Source organism: Talaromyces marneffei, chromosome 7 (assembly GCF_009556855.1).
Source record: "Talaromyces marneffei chromosome 7, complete sequence".
Classification (NCBI taxonomy): domain Eukaryota; kingdom Fungi; phylum Ascomycota; class Eurotiomycetes; order Eurotiales; family Trichocomaceae; genus Talaromyces; species Talaromyces marneffei.
In genome coordinates, this window is record NC_072354.1 from 1,249,880 (window position 1) to 1,265,253 (window position 15,374).

General features: G+C 48.0%; 5 protein-coding genes across 5 annotated transcripts; 3 read left to right on the plus strand and 2 right to left on the minus strand.

Moving 5' to 3' along the window:
- Positions 1-768: 768 nt before the first annotated feature.
- Positions 769-2,713, plus strand: EYB26_009104 (uncharacterized protein; the record flags this gene model as incomplete). The annotated part of the gene is made up of 3 exons (XM_054268355.1): positions 769-928; positions 1,008-1,129; positions 1,187-2,713. The coding sequence occupies 3 exons, from the start codon at positions 769-771 to the stop codon at positions 2,711-2,713; spliced, it is 1,809 nt and encodes a 602-aa protein (XP_054124330.1).
- A 543-nt stretch (positions 2,714-3,256) lies between these two features.
- Positions 3,257-6,373, minus strand: EYB26_009105 (uncharacterized protein; the record flags this gene model as incomplete). The annotated part of the gene is made up of 5 exons (XM_054268356.1): positions 3,257-4,369; positions 4,420-5,673; positions 5,728-5,796; positions 5,845-6,007; positions 6,066-6,373. The coding sequence occupies 5 exons, from the start codon at positions 6,371-6,373 to the stop codon at positions 3,257-3,259; spliced, it is 2,907 nt and encodes a 968-aa protein (XP_054124331.1).
- A 702-nt stretch (positions 6,374-7,075) lies between these two features.
- EYB26_009106 (uncharacterized protein) lies at positions 7,076-8,083 on the plus strand (the record flags this gene model as incomplete). Its single annotated transcript, XM_054268357.1, has 1 exon — positions 7,076-8,083. One exon carries the CDS (start codon positions 7,076-7,078, stop codon positions 8,081-8,083), a length of 1,008 nt encoding a protein of 335 aa, XP_054124332.1.
- A 797-nt stretch (positions 8,084-8,880) lies between these two features.
- Positions 8,881-10,483, plus strand: EYB26_009107 (uncharacterized protein; the record flags this gene model as incomplete). The annotated part of the gene is made up of 6 exons (XM_054268358.1): positions 8,881-8,960; positions 9,037-9,113; positions 9,165-9,204; positions 9,259-9,328; positions 9,381-9,440; positions 9,491-10,483. 6 exons carry the CDS (start codon positions 8,881-8,883, stop codon positions 10,481-10,483), a joined length of 1,320 nt encoding a protein of 439 aa, XP_054124333.1.
- A 648-nt stretch (positions 10,484-11,131) lies between these two features.
- On the minus strand, positions 11,132-14,962 carry EYB26_009108 (uncharacterized protein; the record flags this gene model as incomplete). Its single annotated transcript, XM_054268359.1, has 6 exons — positions 11,132-11,302; positions 11,362-13,728; positions 13,780-13,921; positions 13,970-14,093; positions 14,149-14,657; positions 14,727-14,962. The coding sequence occupies 6 exons, from the start codon at positions 14,960-14,962 to the stop codon at positions 11,132-11,134; spliced, it is 3,549 nt and encodes a 1,182-aa protein (XP_054124334.1).
- Positions 14,963-15,374: the final 412 nt, after the last annotated feature.

Consider the following 15,374-nt stretch of genomic DNA (forward strand, 5'->3'; position numbering starts at 1 on the left):
AGACACAGCATAAAATAGAGAGATCTGACAAATCACATCAAGCTGAATGCTCCTCCAATCTAAGCCAAGCATTTCCTATACCAGAGATACTTAGTAGCATAACTATTACTTATCTGTAGCTTCTAGCATGGGCTACAGCTGGTCCAGACTCCACGGAGCAAACTGAACAGCCTCCTTATCTTTCGGGTTGTCGAGGCCTATGACCAGTCTCACTGGACTAACTGCCCGAGTAAGACTAGGTGGCAGGGTAAGTAAGTTATAGGCACCTGGTATGTCCAGATAGCCTCGCGACAGCCTGACGGTCTGACTATGTTTCAAGCAAAAATACCTTTTTTTGACAATCGTCCAGTCTATACAATTCATCCTAGATTGAAACAAAGAAAAATCTTTATTTTTGTTATCTGGGCAAAAAATCCCCACATCAAGGTGAGTGGATATGGTTCATAGTCACTTTTTTTTCTTTTTGCTTTTGCCCCTCCGGAGCGCTCTAGCGGCCGTCTGTGGTCTTAAGGCCTCTCACCCAAGCTCACTAACTTAATTCACCTGCCAAACCACACTGCATTCTTCCTCCCACCACCACCACCGCCACCACCACTTTCTGGCTTATTGTGTCGCAACAGCCTTGATCACCACCTCATCAATACCGATCTACTGAAAAAGAGGGTGGTGTCGTCAATGGGCTACATCAACCAGTAGCAGCAGCCCCTCCTCTTTCTTCCTTTCTTCCCATTTGCACACACAAAAAAGAACCTTCCGTTGTCGGCGAAAATGAGAACGCGCAACAATACAGCAGCCGCTCCTGCTGTGGTGGCCGGCCAGAATAATGCGACTACCAATGGTCAGGGTCATGGACACGCTCGTACCTTGTCTGGAGCTACGCCTTTCAACGAGCTGACGCCTCGCAGTCCGCCGAATTCGAGTACAAAGAGTGAGTGATTTTTATCGGGGGTGCTTATCTGAAGCACGAGATTGTGCTATCTGGACGTTGAAATGACTGACGGCGACAGATACCAAGCATGTACCATGCAAATTCTTTCGTCAAGGTGCCTGTCAAGCGGGACCTGCTTGTCCTTTCCTTCACTCGACCGATGCGGCTATCGACTCTGCTCCGTGTAAATATTTCACCAAGGTACATAATCTTCAGATCATCTGGTCTATACTGTCTAACCAAAGGTCGATGTGATAGGGAAACTGCAAATTTGGAGCCAAATGCGCCTTGGCACACATCCTCCCCGACGGTCGTCGAGTAAACAGACCCAACTACGGCGGCCAAGGCGCTGGTGGAGGCAGTCATTTGAATCTCGGTGGTCGTGTTAATCCTCAGACTTTCCAAACTCAGGACTCGGCACTTACAAACTCAGTATTGTCGCAGCAACGCTTGAACGGGCAGGATGGTCGATACGGTGGCGGCTATCAATACCCTGGCCAAGGACAGGAGGATTTACTGGGTGTACCCCAACAGAGTCATCTTCAGCAACAGCAGCAGCAGCAGCAGCAAGCGCTGGAGGGACTTGGTTTATCTACAGGCGAAAATGGGTTGGTGTCAGATTCCAAGTACGGTTCGCCAGTGGACGAGAGCCGATTACAAACTTCCCCCCGCGTTGGAGCATTGACTTTGCGTGACGTTCAACTTCCGGCTTCGTTCGATAGTCAGGGTATCTCGCATGTGGCTCGATATGGACCTGTGGCGGCCTCAGTGCCTTCACAATTTGGGTTGGATCTCGCCTCCCCCCCGATTCAGAGAGCACCTTCTGACACCTTGAGAACCCTGCGTGATACGGCCTTTGGATCTGATTTACGCAAACCCACGTCGAACTTTGGATCGTCGCCGCCTGCCATAATTGAGGATTCGTATACTTCTTCGCGGTTCCTTCATTCGCAGCGTATGGTTCCTCGGTCAAAGGTATTTTCAGCTAGTGTTCCACGCCCAAGCATGCTGGATGACTGGGACGACAACTTCGCTATGGAAGAGGATTATCTTCCGGTCAACCTGCACGACGATGTACTTACGCCACAGGAGAAAATGAGACGGCTCTCTCGAACCGAACACGAACTGAGCAGCAGCCAGCGCGACTTTAGCGGCTTTGATCGTATCGCAGGCACCAGTGCAACCAAAGTTGGCTCCCCATTAGGATCAAGCCCATCTCGTTTCGGCGCATTATTCGCACGACAACGCCAGAGGAAAGAAGAGGAACAACAAGCATTGACATCTTCGTCGTTTAATCATCTGCACATTGGCTCACCACTTCGCGAATCCTCTTTGCATTCCTTTAGCAATACGAACAACATCACTTCAAGTCCCAGTCTTCGCCCAATTGGTAGCCGACCTACGTCCGGGGATATATCGCCATTTGTCTCGAGCCCGAATCCGCGTCAATCTTCTATGTCTATGATTTCTCAGCAATTGCATAATATGTCCCTTCACCCAACTACCACCACTGCCTCTACGACTTCGAACCCCTCCCGACAGCCCCCTTCAGTTAATAATCTGAGCACCAGCAGAAATGCCTCTTCACCCATGACATTTGCGACCAGCCGCATCGACGAAGAAGAGCAAAGCGACCTGGTCTTCTCAATGGAGGAAGAGGAGAAGGAGAACAATAAGCGCACCAGCGCGACTTGGGCAGCAACCTCATCTCCATTTGAGAATAAAAAACCCACCTCATCTTCTTCGTCAGTTTCTTCGGGGACTACAGAGACCAACGGTTTCTAGTCTGGGTACATTGTACGTATGCGTGTGTACAAAAACAGGGGCATATGAGAACAGAACCCCGGCAAAAATACGAAAAGTGATCATATAAAAAAGCGATACGAAGTATTGGCGTTTAGGGCACATCGTCTGGTTATTACTTATCATGCATGGTCCATGAATACAGAATCATGTCCGGATTTCTTTTCTCTCCCCTTTTTTTTACATGTTGGTGTTTTATTCGCTTGTTTATATTACTTCATCCTTGGTACTTGATTGATCGTGTTGGCGCATTGGAGTGAATACAGACAGAGAGAAGACATTATAGCAAGACACAGAGAGAGAGAGAGATTGATGGAGTTTGTACTTACTGCAGTACTGTTATTAGATTATGAGAGATGTCGTCGATATTGAAAGAATTGATGAATTTTATATATAATTGCTCCAAGAATAAGTACATAGACTTAATCAAAACTCCATTCTCATTTAAAGAACTAGTTACTCGATGACTCCGATTATCCCGTAGTTATACATCCCTCGTAAAAAAGAAGACAGAAAAGAAATCAATTAGTTAATATCCTCCAAATAAACCCCCCCACGCTTAAGATCCGTCGTCTTCGGTGCAAACTCATCCATCGTCGCAGCCTTTAATTGGTCTGCTTCTTTCTTTGCGAGCGTGTATGTTTTGATTTCGTATTCGCGTTCTTGTGCGTCTGCGATTTGGTGTTCTTGCCGAATCTTTTTATCGGGGTAGACGGTTTTGTAGAAGATGGAGGTGCCGGTTGTGATGTTTTTGGCGAGTAGGGAGACTGTTTTTGAGATTAGGTTATTTAATCGGGAGGGGTTGACTGTCTCTGTGTCGAGGCGTGGGCGTTTAGGTTGTTGCTCGTCCGTGTCGATAGCCATGGCGTCTTGCTGCCGCTGCTGCTCTTCTTCACGTCGACGTTTGCGTTGTTCTTCCCTTGCCGCTTTTGCTGCGAGGTATTCTAAGGAATGGCTTAGATGCTTCTTTGCTATCGTTGCAGAAGAGACCATGTCCATTGGCGGAGTCGAAAAGAACAGAACGCGCCCGCGATCGTCGCAGTGGAATTCAGAGCGAACTTCCGCTGGGATAGCGGCGTTTGCTGCGTCGCTCAGATGGAATACTTCAATGGGTCGGGGAGCGTTGGGGTTGTACACTGGTGCTGCGGGAGCTGGGGCCGGTGCTGGAGATGGCGCTGGATAGCGGTTTGCGGTGGCGTATGGTGATGGTTGTGCAGCTGTTTGGGGGTATGGTGACTGAGGAGGGTGAGGCACGGCTGATGCCACGGGTTGTTGCACTGGGGTTGATTGATACGTGCTTGGATGTGCTGAGGAAGTAGCGTAAGGGGTGGTGCGTGCTTGAAGAGGTTGGTAATAAGGCGTCGGGCTCGGTACAGCCTGCGCTTGATAGGGTTGTACCGGGACATTGGTGGGCATGTTAGATATTCCCATTTGAAGAGATGCCCCGACAGCTGGCGACCTCACTGGTGCGATATTCCCGACAGTGCCCATTGGGCTTTGACTGACGTTGTCTTGATGAAGTGGCGCACGTGGTAACGGTAATGGCATTGAAGGCTGCTGAGGCAGTGAAGCAGGAAGATTGGGCCGATGCATGGGTTGCGGAGGTGGAGATGGAGTCGGCTCCGGTGGTGGAGATTCCTGGATAACAAGTCAGCGACATTGAGATATCATATAAGGCAATGACATACATTTTCATCCCGTGGGCGCCGATGTACTGCGCCTACTAAGGGGGGCGCTTTCTCTGCCCCCCATGTCGGTTTTGGCACATCATCCGTCTCTTTGGCGTCCGGCGCGAGTAAATGTTTGATAGGACTAGGAACCTTCTTGATACGACGCGGAACATCGTACAAATCCATCTCGTAGTCCTTTTCCCGAACTTCGTCCGGTAAACAGCTCGCCCAGGTCTTGATCTTGTTCAACTTGTGCTTCTCTTCGTTGTACCGCGCTTCGCAGACATATATCTCCTTGTCTAGTGGGAACCCGCGCGGCCGTCCTCGGTTATACCGGGTGAAGAACATGACGAAGCAACGGTCAATCACTTCATCGATACGATGGTCCCGGTATTGCCCAGTCTTGACCACCTCATTGGGATAGAAATGTTTTTCGAAATGATGCACTGTCTGTTCGGGCCGGTAGTACCAGCATGCATTTACCCATTTCTCTCCCTCAGAATCTTGCCATGTCCGGTAAATCTGAGCCACAATTGGTTTTGTTACATCGTTTGGATTTTGAATATGCACCCAGTCGCCAACTTTCCACAGCTCGCCATTGTGTACAATACCTTGGGGCAAAGGCAACCGACCGTCCTCCATCAAGTATTCGCTGTCTGGCTTTCGTTTTTCTTGTTCGGCTAGTTTGTGTGCTTCCACTTGAAGATCCTCCGCATCCTTGTAGATCTGGCTGTTCGGCTCGTTGTATGATTTGGCATTGTTGAACATTGTATCAACGTCGCGCATGAAATGATCAACAGAGTGGTACTTCTTTCGCTTAGATTTCCGCTTGATCGAATCAATAGCCATGGGTTCTCTGATTTCCATGAAATAGTCGGGATACATTGCTTTATCAGGCAACCTCTCAAAGTGGCGCACCTTAAGCTGGCCGCTATTATCCTTGAATTTCCGTAGTCCCTTCAAGACCGCTTTGATTCTGGCTTCCATTGGCGTGTCAACACGCGGAGGTCGACCTCGCTTTTTTCGGACTTCCTGGTCTTGGTTCTGTGAAGCATTTTTCCTTCCCGGACCACGGCGTCGTCTTCGTCGTCCATCTCCGTCGTCAGAATCATCGTCCTCATCATCTTCGTCGTCTTCATCATCCTCATCGTCGTCGTCCTCGATAGGGAGTGGATCAGCCTCTGGGATTTCACCTAGGTCGGGCATTTCTGCTGCTTCTGCCGTGATGATGCCGCTTTCGACGAGTTTTTTGAATTCCCCGATAAACACGTCCTACAGTCGTCAGACAGACTGTATGTACCCAGACAGTTCAGGGGGGAAAAATACCTTAATGACAAGCGCATCCCTGTAGGCTTGTGACTCCGGTCTATTATAGGTTTGCGCATTATGTGTAATCTTCGCGCCATTAGCATGATCCATTGAGAAGTCTATCGGACATCTTACCAACGCGCAATCTCGGACAAATTGTTCAAACTTGGTATATTCCCGTTTGTTGATCTTTTGTTTCAAGATACTGAGTGCCATGGGTTCTTTGATGATATCATAGTAATCAGGCACATATCGTTTGTTGACACTGCGATGGAAAAGTCTCGAGGGATCGTAGTCGCTGCATTATTCTCTCATTAGCATGGGTCTAGTTATTGGAAACAAGTAAAGGAACACACTCTTCTTCTCTAAAGTCATAGATTGCCATCACAACATCCATCATAGACCTCCATTGATCGGCGGTGACTTCGCTGGCCGTTGGTTGCGCCGGAGCTGCTGCTGTCGGTGTCGGTGTTGCTGTGGCTGTGGCTGCCGGGGCTTCACTGCCAGCATTTGCAGCATCATAGCTTTTGTTCTCAGCAAAAGTGTTGTTTTCGCGACTCTTTCCATCACCATCTTGTTCAATCGACTGGACGGGCTGCTCGGCCTGCTGCGCAGGGTTGGTCGGTGTCTCTGCGACGCCTGCCTCGGGGGCCTCTCCCGACATGGTGGCAAATTTCAGACACCAGCTCAAACCGTTAGAATATGAGAAAATACTTTAATGCGACAGAAGAAGCGTTGCAAATAGAAGGCTGGATGTTGAGATTCCTGACAAGCGCAAGTGGTTTAATTCGTTGTGGTTGGAGGACGGTCTCGACGCGACGGAAGGAATTTAGCGTCCTGCTGTGTTCCCGATCGGGAATAGCGCGGTACGTTCCTTTGATGTACTGTAGTTACCACTACGTCGTCGTCGTCGTAGTAGCTGATCTATTGCTAGGGTTAGGCCGAAGTTCAGACTGAGAGATTAGCAGCTCGCAAACATTGTACGTATATGTCAAAGAGAACGACTCCTCTGAGACTTCTGTAAGGCTGCTGTAGTTCTTTGGATGCGCTTGATAAACTTGTAAACTGGATAACGAATGTGAACCTTTTATTTCAATGAACTCAGTTTCCTATACATAGTAGAAGTGAGGAAGAGGTTGTTGGTTCATTACGCGGTTGGGTGAATAGTTAACTAGTTAGTTAACATAGCGAGCGGCTCTGATGTAATCCACCAGAGCTTGCCCCGCCAGTTTGGTTGATGATAAACAATGCCCTCCCTCAATTTACTCTGACAACCATATAGTGATATTACTGCCTTTCTCATAACCTACGATTCATCGAGCCCTCTATCAGCCACCTCCAGCATATCCACAACCCTAGATTGAAGATGAGAGTACGAGTCCGGGGCCCCACCGGCCAAAACACTATCACTTTTGATCAAGCCGCGACAGTAGCAGACTTCAACCAACTCCTCAAGGACAACACCGGACTCACAGCCTTTGAGATTAAGTATGGCTACCCAAATCTACAGCCTCTTCGACTGGAAGATTATGATCCTGCTCAGAAAATCGCCGATATAGGAGTCAATCTCAACGGGGAGCAATTGATTGTGAGTAGTAAGCAACCGACAGAATCAACGGTATCACAACAGCAACAACCAGCACCGTCGCAAGCTCGAGCAACACCACAAGAGCAACAGCAAACTCAACCACCGTCGCGCCTCACGCCAGAAGAAGATACGGAACCGCCCGAAGTGCCATCCGCCGAACATGGAGGAACTGTGGTGCTGCGAATTATGCCAGACGACAACTCATGCCTGTTCCGAGCAGTCGGCGGCGCAATCATGGGGGGGATGGATACAATGACAGAACTACGCTCGATCGTGGCGCAAACCATCCAAGCACAGCCAGACGTATACAGCGATGTGGTCCTTGAGAAGAAAAGAGATGATTACTGCCGGTGGATCCAGAGCGAGAATTCGTGGGGTGGCGGGATAGAGCTCAGCATCCTCAGCAAGCACTTTGGTGTTGAGATTTGCTCGATTGATGTGCAGACGTTAAGGGTTGATCATTTCAACGAAGGGCAGCCTACGAGGTGTTTTGTGGTCTATTCTGGAATCCATTATGATATGATTGCGTTGTCGCCGTCGGATCCTCCCTTTACTCATGCGAATGCACCGCCGGACTTCGATACCACAATCTTCGATGCGGCGGACCCTGTGATTGTGGAAAAGGCGTTGGAACTATGTCGTACCCTCCAGCAGAGACATTACTATACGAACACGGCATCCTTCCGGCTTCGCTGCAATGTATGTGGCGGGATGTTTGTTGGAGAAAAGGGCGCCACGGAGCATGCCTCGAAGACGGGGCATTATGACTTTGGCGAAGCAAGCTGATAGTTAGGACATATCCCACATGAATGAAGTCTACTATTCAATCTTCTTTACTACGAGTAGAGTAGGACAAATCCAGAGAGCAGTAGTAGAGGCACATCGACCCCCGTGCCGCTACCGGCACGCTGATTGGCTGCGAGGAGCTACGGCGGACGCTTATCGGCGGGTTGTCCGCCACCACTCGCCATTTGACTAGTTACTCTGTACCGTAACTACGAACTACCAACGAAACTTCAGGATGTCTTATTCCACTACCACACCACACCACCTAGCCTACAGGATTCATGGCATCCGTCCTCTCCCTTCAAGCGCCTTTGCGAATCCGTCTACGCTCTGCTTACACCTAACCACCACGTCAACTCTCTGCAAATCAAACTAGCCGTCGATCCACCGACCCGCAGCGAGTCAATCCTACCGTTCTGGCGCCAGACTCCATTCAGAGCTCTGAGCGACAAACCTCACCGCTTAAACTTCACAACATCCTTCATTTTGTCGATTTTGGAACCCTTTGACTGTTTGAATGTTTCATCTGTCACTGTCATTACTCTAAAAAGATCAGGTATCAGCGTGGTGCTGGTTGCAGGTTTGTTCTCTCATCTCGTTCTTCTGACATCGCCTCGTGCCAATACGAACTAAATGTCCCCCCGCTGTTGACATCATTGGCATTTATCCCGATTGCTAACGTCGTCACAAACAGACAATTGCTTCTTCTTGAATCGAAATAATTCGTTCCCCGACCCGTTCATTCATTTCACACCGTTCAAGGTCGAGATCAGCTTGATCGCAAACAAACAAACAATATGTCGGACTCTACCGCCGTCGTCGAAAAGGGCCATGATGATTCCTCTAAACTCAAGACGTTTCTTTCTATTCTGCGCAAGTACGGCATTACCATGACTGAATATCCTAAGATAATTAAAATGCGCACCTGGGCTGGCGCTAACTGCGATTCTCAGATTTGTCGGAGTTGCAGACATTGCGTCTGTACGATTCTCTCTCCCTGCACAGCTTCTGGAGCCTACGCCGAATTTAGGTACGACACCATTGATTTATGTGGTGGCTGCGCATGCTGATTAAATCATAGAGTACTGGAATTATTTGGATCGACCAGAGACTTTTGCAAGGTATGAAGCTTGACTATGGACATCTAAGAATCCAGTCAGACTAACGCGTTGTAGTATTGGTACATCTGATGACGATCTCGGCCGTATGTTGGAGGTTTTGCGATTCTGGTTCACAAAAGATCTGGTATGCATGACTCGATTCTGTCAATGCAGTTGAAATTCTAATGCAATGATAGAAATATATCAAGGGCAAGCCATGCAAGCCGTATAACTCGACGCTGGGAGAGTTTTTCAGGGTTTGTTTCCTAGCAGTAGAAGTCATGAGTAGAAGAGCTAACAGCGCTAGGCTTATTGGGAAGTCGATAATACAGCAGCTCCAGTTCTGCCTTCATCCAAACCCACAAATGGCGCGGTCTCAACGACTGACGGTTCCGCCAAAGTCTGCTTCCTGACTGAACAAACGTCTCATCATCCTCCAGTTTCAGCTTTCTACATCGATTGCCCCCAGCGGGGCGTCTCCGCGCGTGGGTTTGACCAGATCAGCGCCAAGTTCACAGGAACTAGCATTCGCGTTGGTCCCGGTCAGCACAATCTCGGTATCTTCGTGAACTTGGCGAACCGCGATAATGAAGAATATCAGCTCACACATCCCGCCGCTCATCTAAGCGGACTTTTGCGTGGCTCCCTCTACATCTCCGTGGCAGATAGCTGCTATATCACATGCCCTAAGACTCGGATAAAAGTCATTCTGCAATATCTAGAAGACGGCTGGGTGTCAAAGGCGCATAGCCGCGTCGAAGGAGTCATTTTCCGCTACGACCCAGACAACGATACCAAAATGAAAGTAAAAGACGTCCCATCCAACGATGTGCTGGCCCGTATCAATGGCTGTTGGCGTGAACAAATCTATTATACTCTTACCGCTGCAGCAACCTCTGGCAGTGGCTCCTCTATTTCATCCCGCTCTTCTACTACTTCTGAATTCAACAAACCCCAACTCTTGATTGATCTCGTCCCTCTAACTATCGTCCCGAAATCCGTACCCCCCGAAGAGATACAACTTTCAAACGAATCCCGCAAATTCTGGTCCGGCGTCACATCTTCCATCTTATCCAAACAATTCGGCCAAGCCACAAAACTGAAACAAGAAATCGAAGAGCGTCAACGAGCCAAAGCTGCGGAGCGAGAAGCGAAATCGGAAAAATGGAAACCCAGATTCTTTACCGATGCCGTTACGCCTTTGGGAAGACCGGATTTGACGGATGATGGACGGCAGGCGTTGGAGAAGATGTTCAAGGGCGATTTTAAGTTGGAAGAAAGTACTATTACGGGTGCTTAGCCTTTTCCCATGTTCATTTCTTATTTTTCAAGACAATCATACCTTGTTCTGCATGGCAGGTTTTAATCTTCTGGTTTTGTATGCAGATTGATTGATTCACCATGTTTTTGCTTGCTATATAGAAGGGAGAAGCGGAGACAGAAAGGTCAGGAACCTTTTCCCCCCTTAATTGTTCTTTTTTTGGCTCGGTGTTATCTAAAATATATATAGGATATTTGCGTACCTACTAATACTTCCCTCCTTAGGTACTGTTTTGGTCGAAATTGATATCAGAGATGATTCCTGTAGTATCTATCTTCCATTAACCATTTGAGCTTCCTCGTTGAATCGCTATGCTATGTACGCTGTGTCGACTGTCTACTCAGGTGGAAGAAAATATACAATGCTCTACCTACAAGCCAGACCGAGAGACGATTGTTTGAAGTAATCAGATTCATTAAATAATCAATCAATAACAAGAACAGTAACTGACTAAAAATGCTACCTCTGCCCAAACACGCCGGATTGAAAACCGTTATGTATATATGTACAATAACAAAAAGAAAGGCCAACGCCGCACACTGGCCCTACCCAAGGAACCAAACCAGCAAAAAAAAAAACCACCATGAAACCCGTGATATATGCATTACAACAATGAAGGGAGGAAGGTTAACCAGAAGCAGTGACAACCCGGAACCCAGCACCGATAGTCTTGGTAATCTCCTCATTCTTATGTTGCAATAAGGACAATGCATATGCCACATCGTTCCATTGGCGTTCTGTTTCGCAGCGGGTGAGACGCGCGGCAAGTTTGTCGGCGAGTTGTTTTGCGTGTTTTTCCTATTTCAAAATTAGCATGCTTTCTTTATCTTGATCAAGGATGGAGAAAGTGGGAATACCTTTTCGACAAATCCGGCAAGGAACTTGATAATGCGCCTCAATGAGGATTCTTCTAGGTTACGCTCCGAGCTCAAAAGACTGAAGATATCGACGAAGTGGTTGTAAACCGCATTATCCTTAGTAGCCAACTCAGTAAAGAACATGCGCGCCAAATCTGCGATGCGTTTGTCGTCATCTTCCAGACATTTCGCCATTTCACCCAGTTGTCCCTTGACCTTGACTTGGCCTGCCAAGATCAAAAAGGTCAATGTCATAAGACAGGTGCGTTTGACGGAGGCGTCGCTGTCGTTAAGACGTCGGTAGAGGAAATCGGTGTTTTCGTCAATGAGGTGGTTGAAGCAGACTGCCATGTCTCCGAGAGCGATGACGGCGTTGCTGCGGACAATTGGGTCTTCGGAACGTTCCATGATGGTGATGAGAAGGGGCAGATTCTTCTCGCAGTATTCCGAAGAGACGCACATTAACTTGGCCATGCATAATGTTGCTTGGGCTTGGAGATTAGGGTCGGGGTATGCATTGTTATTGGCACAAATCTCAGTTACCAATGGGCCGAAATTGGTCAACAGAGAGCTTTGTCCATATAGAAGCTCTCGCTCTCGTACGTGAGCCATGGCTTCAGTGAAGTCATCTTCGGTCGTTCCGCCGATGAGATCTAGCTCGTTATCGTCTGCCTGGTCGTTCTTTTGGGCATCGTTGCTCGCCGTCTTGTTCTTTTCTTGTTCTGCCTTTCTCCGCTTAAAGTCGAGTTCACAGAGTTCAAGGTGAACAATCTGCTTGATGGCAATGTGACCAACAATAAAGAGCAATTGAGATAGACCTGAGGATGAAGCTTTGTTTCCTGCTGAATTCTCGCTCGACGCTGTGCCAGGACGTTCTTCACTCTCAACCATTGTTTGACTAGCGGATTGACGTGAAGTAGCTTGGAAAACTTCTCTAGTCTTTCGTCGGATAATATCAGAACACAACACATCTGGGTGTTTCGAGAGTGCATAAATCGCGCTAATCGCTTGCTCTGCTACGCCGTACCATTCCTTGCTGTCGGACGAGATCTCTGTGATCGCGGCCAATCTCGCCAGCACAGGGTGATCATTAGGCAATTTCGCGACGCCACTTTCCTTGCTCTTGGCCTGACGGCCAGGTATCATTCGTCTCAGAGCAACGCAGGTATACCGTGCAAGCACAAGATCAGAACGTCCAAGTTCACCCAGACCGATGCGCAACATGGCCTCCGTTTCTCTTACAACAATATCCGGCTCAGCAAGAGCGAGCATTCCTAGTACAATGATCGATCCTCGTCGCTGGGCTCTAGAAATTTCCCTTCTCTGGACGCTATATACCTGCCAGAGTTTGGCAACAACTGCTTCTGAGATATGTCCCGATTTCATCATGGTACTCAGCAACTGCTCGAGCGAAGTAAGCTCGGCCTGTGTAGAGCCAAAAGTCAAACTGATCATATTGCGAGCAATGTAGTTTGCAGCGTCGTTTGTGCTGAAGCTATCAGGCGCATCGAAAAAGAGCCCCTTGTAACAGTCGATCAGGTGTGTTTGAACGCCCTTTCCTTCATCACTGTTTCCCTTGGTCCAGATAAGACGTAGCATTCGCCTGATACCAATTCTGGAGGTCTCTACTTTGTATGCATCAATGACCACAAAGAAATCCATGGCCTCAATGACCTCACTCTTATTACGGGCGGATAAGAGTTGGCACACATTTTGCGAAGCTGAATGGAGAACTTGAATGAAGCGGAGGGCTTCAAGATAATATTTTCGCGTCAGCTGCAATCTTGCAAGTAGCTCGGAAGTTGCCGCCTCCTCGGCAGCTTTCTGCATAGCAATTGTTCTTTCGTCGTCTGTCATCTTTGGTGCTTTTGAAGGAGACTCGTCTGGAAGTTGTGTTGCATCGTCCAATAGTTCGCTGTCTATATGTGTCTCACCGAGACCTGGAGTTTCAGGGGGAGGCTTCAGAGAATCCAATTCGGCTTCAACGGCTTCAAGACGAGCAGCCCAGTCCTTGTGTGCTAGCTGACCACCGTGCATGACGCTGAAAGGATGGGTGGACACAAGCCTTGCAAGAAGTTTGATAGCGTTCCTCCGAACGTTGCTGCTTTTATCTTCAAGACTTCTGGCTGCAAGTTCTGCGGCTTTCTGACGACGTTTAGGGAATTTTTGATCCAAATCACAGAGCCGCATATAAACCTGAATCGCACGGCATCGACAATAGGGGTTGATGTCCAAGAAACGTTCCTCAAGAACATCAAAGAATGCATTGATTTGCGACTTGGAGCTGCCATCTCTCTCTTCCTCTTTGCTGAGGTCGGCAATCAAGTTGCCACAAACTTCGATAATCGCGCAACGGAGCGTGTATGACTAGGATAATCAAATTAACAATTGCAGCCATTGAGTTGTCAATATACATACCTCGCTGTCCAGTTGCTTGGCCAAAAGAGTCATCTGTTTAATGACCACTCGTGGTGCTAGTTCTGACAACTTGACTATGAAAGCTGAGACTGATTTGGGACCTCTTGTGTCATTGCTGTTAAACTCCTTATTCGCGAGCTCCCTGTACACAGTCAGTATGGATCATTCAAATATGAATGGCATCACATACCTCAAAATCTCGTCGCCTAATTGTGTATAATCGTATTGCTCTGCAAGAATATGCAGAAACTCCGCCATTGGTTCAGACAAGTGCTCGAAATAAGTTAAGCTCTGTACAATAGAAGTTTGAGCTCCTGTGCGCCCGTCAGCAATCCCTTGCATCAAGCAGATTTTCGATAAGTCACATACCAAAAGCATGGCCATGATGCTTCACAGCAATACATAACACCTTGAAAGCGTGCATCCGGATAGCCATATTCTTCACTCGTTGTTCGTTTTCAAACAGTAGATATACCGATCTAGTAAAGAGATTGACAAAAGTATCTCGGTCAGAGGTTGTCAAGAAGATCTTTCCCAACTTCAATTTCAGCACTTTGCACATCGTCTCCATGGAGATCTGTATCTGTGGTGTCCAATCCCAATTCCCTTCTTTGGCGGACTGTTTCGATTTGCCTGATTTTCCGGTGCGGCGAGCAGGGGCTGCTGTAGCAGGCTTTTCAGCAGCCTTGACTTCGACGGCGGAGAGAGCCCATTGTAGCAAGAACCCGTACATTTCGAGCAGTTGTTTATGTTGTTGCACCGCTTCTTGTTCGTCTGCCTCCAAGTCGCAATGAATGATATCGGCTTCTACAGCAAGGCCGGACACGATCAAGTCGAGGATCTTGCTCAAGCTTTTCGACGGTAATACAGTGCAGCATCTATTTTCCAAGCCAGGTTAGTCTCTTTGTCCCGAGCATAAGCAATTGTCTGAATCGAGATTTGCGCACTTGAGAAGGACCTGAAGCGAATCAAAAAAGGACGGTCGCATCAGCATTTCAGGGTTCGCAGCGACACCATCGACAATGGGATCGATGACTCCATCGATAAGCGCCGATGAAAGCAATTCGGTTTCATTTTCGCAATCGTACAATTCCGGCTCAGCGTCAGGCGTCGGCACCGTTGCGGGATCACTCAAGTAGTATTTGAGCGATTCATTGATATTGAAATTTATTCTGTCCTCCATGGTGACTCATGCGCAGTGGATAGAGTCGGTGGGAGGATGAGTGTTGGTGTTGGTGTTGATGGCCGAGAGATGAAGCTGGCGAAGTTGCGGCGGGGAGTTTTGCGTTGATGTTGTCAGAGAATGTTTGTGTTTTGCCCTTTCGAGCCACGCGGGACGATTGCGCTAGCCTTGTTTGGTTTAGCGCATGGAATTTTGAAGTCGTCTTCACGCGTTCTCTTCTCTTCAAGATCGATTTAGTTACTTACTGTTGATTATATTTGTTGTTTGTTTGACAATTGAATACATTATGTAGTTGAATGATGTCGGTTTGCTGAGCATTCTTGAAGAGTGACAGGCAAAATCCAGCTGACCGCCTGCCTGATTCCATCTGTTTATCAAAAATCCGATAAACAATCGATTTTTAGCGTCGACT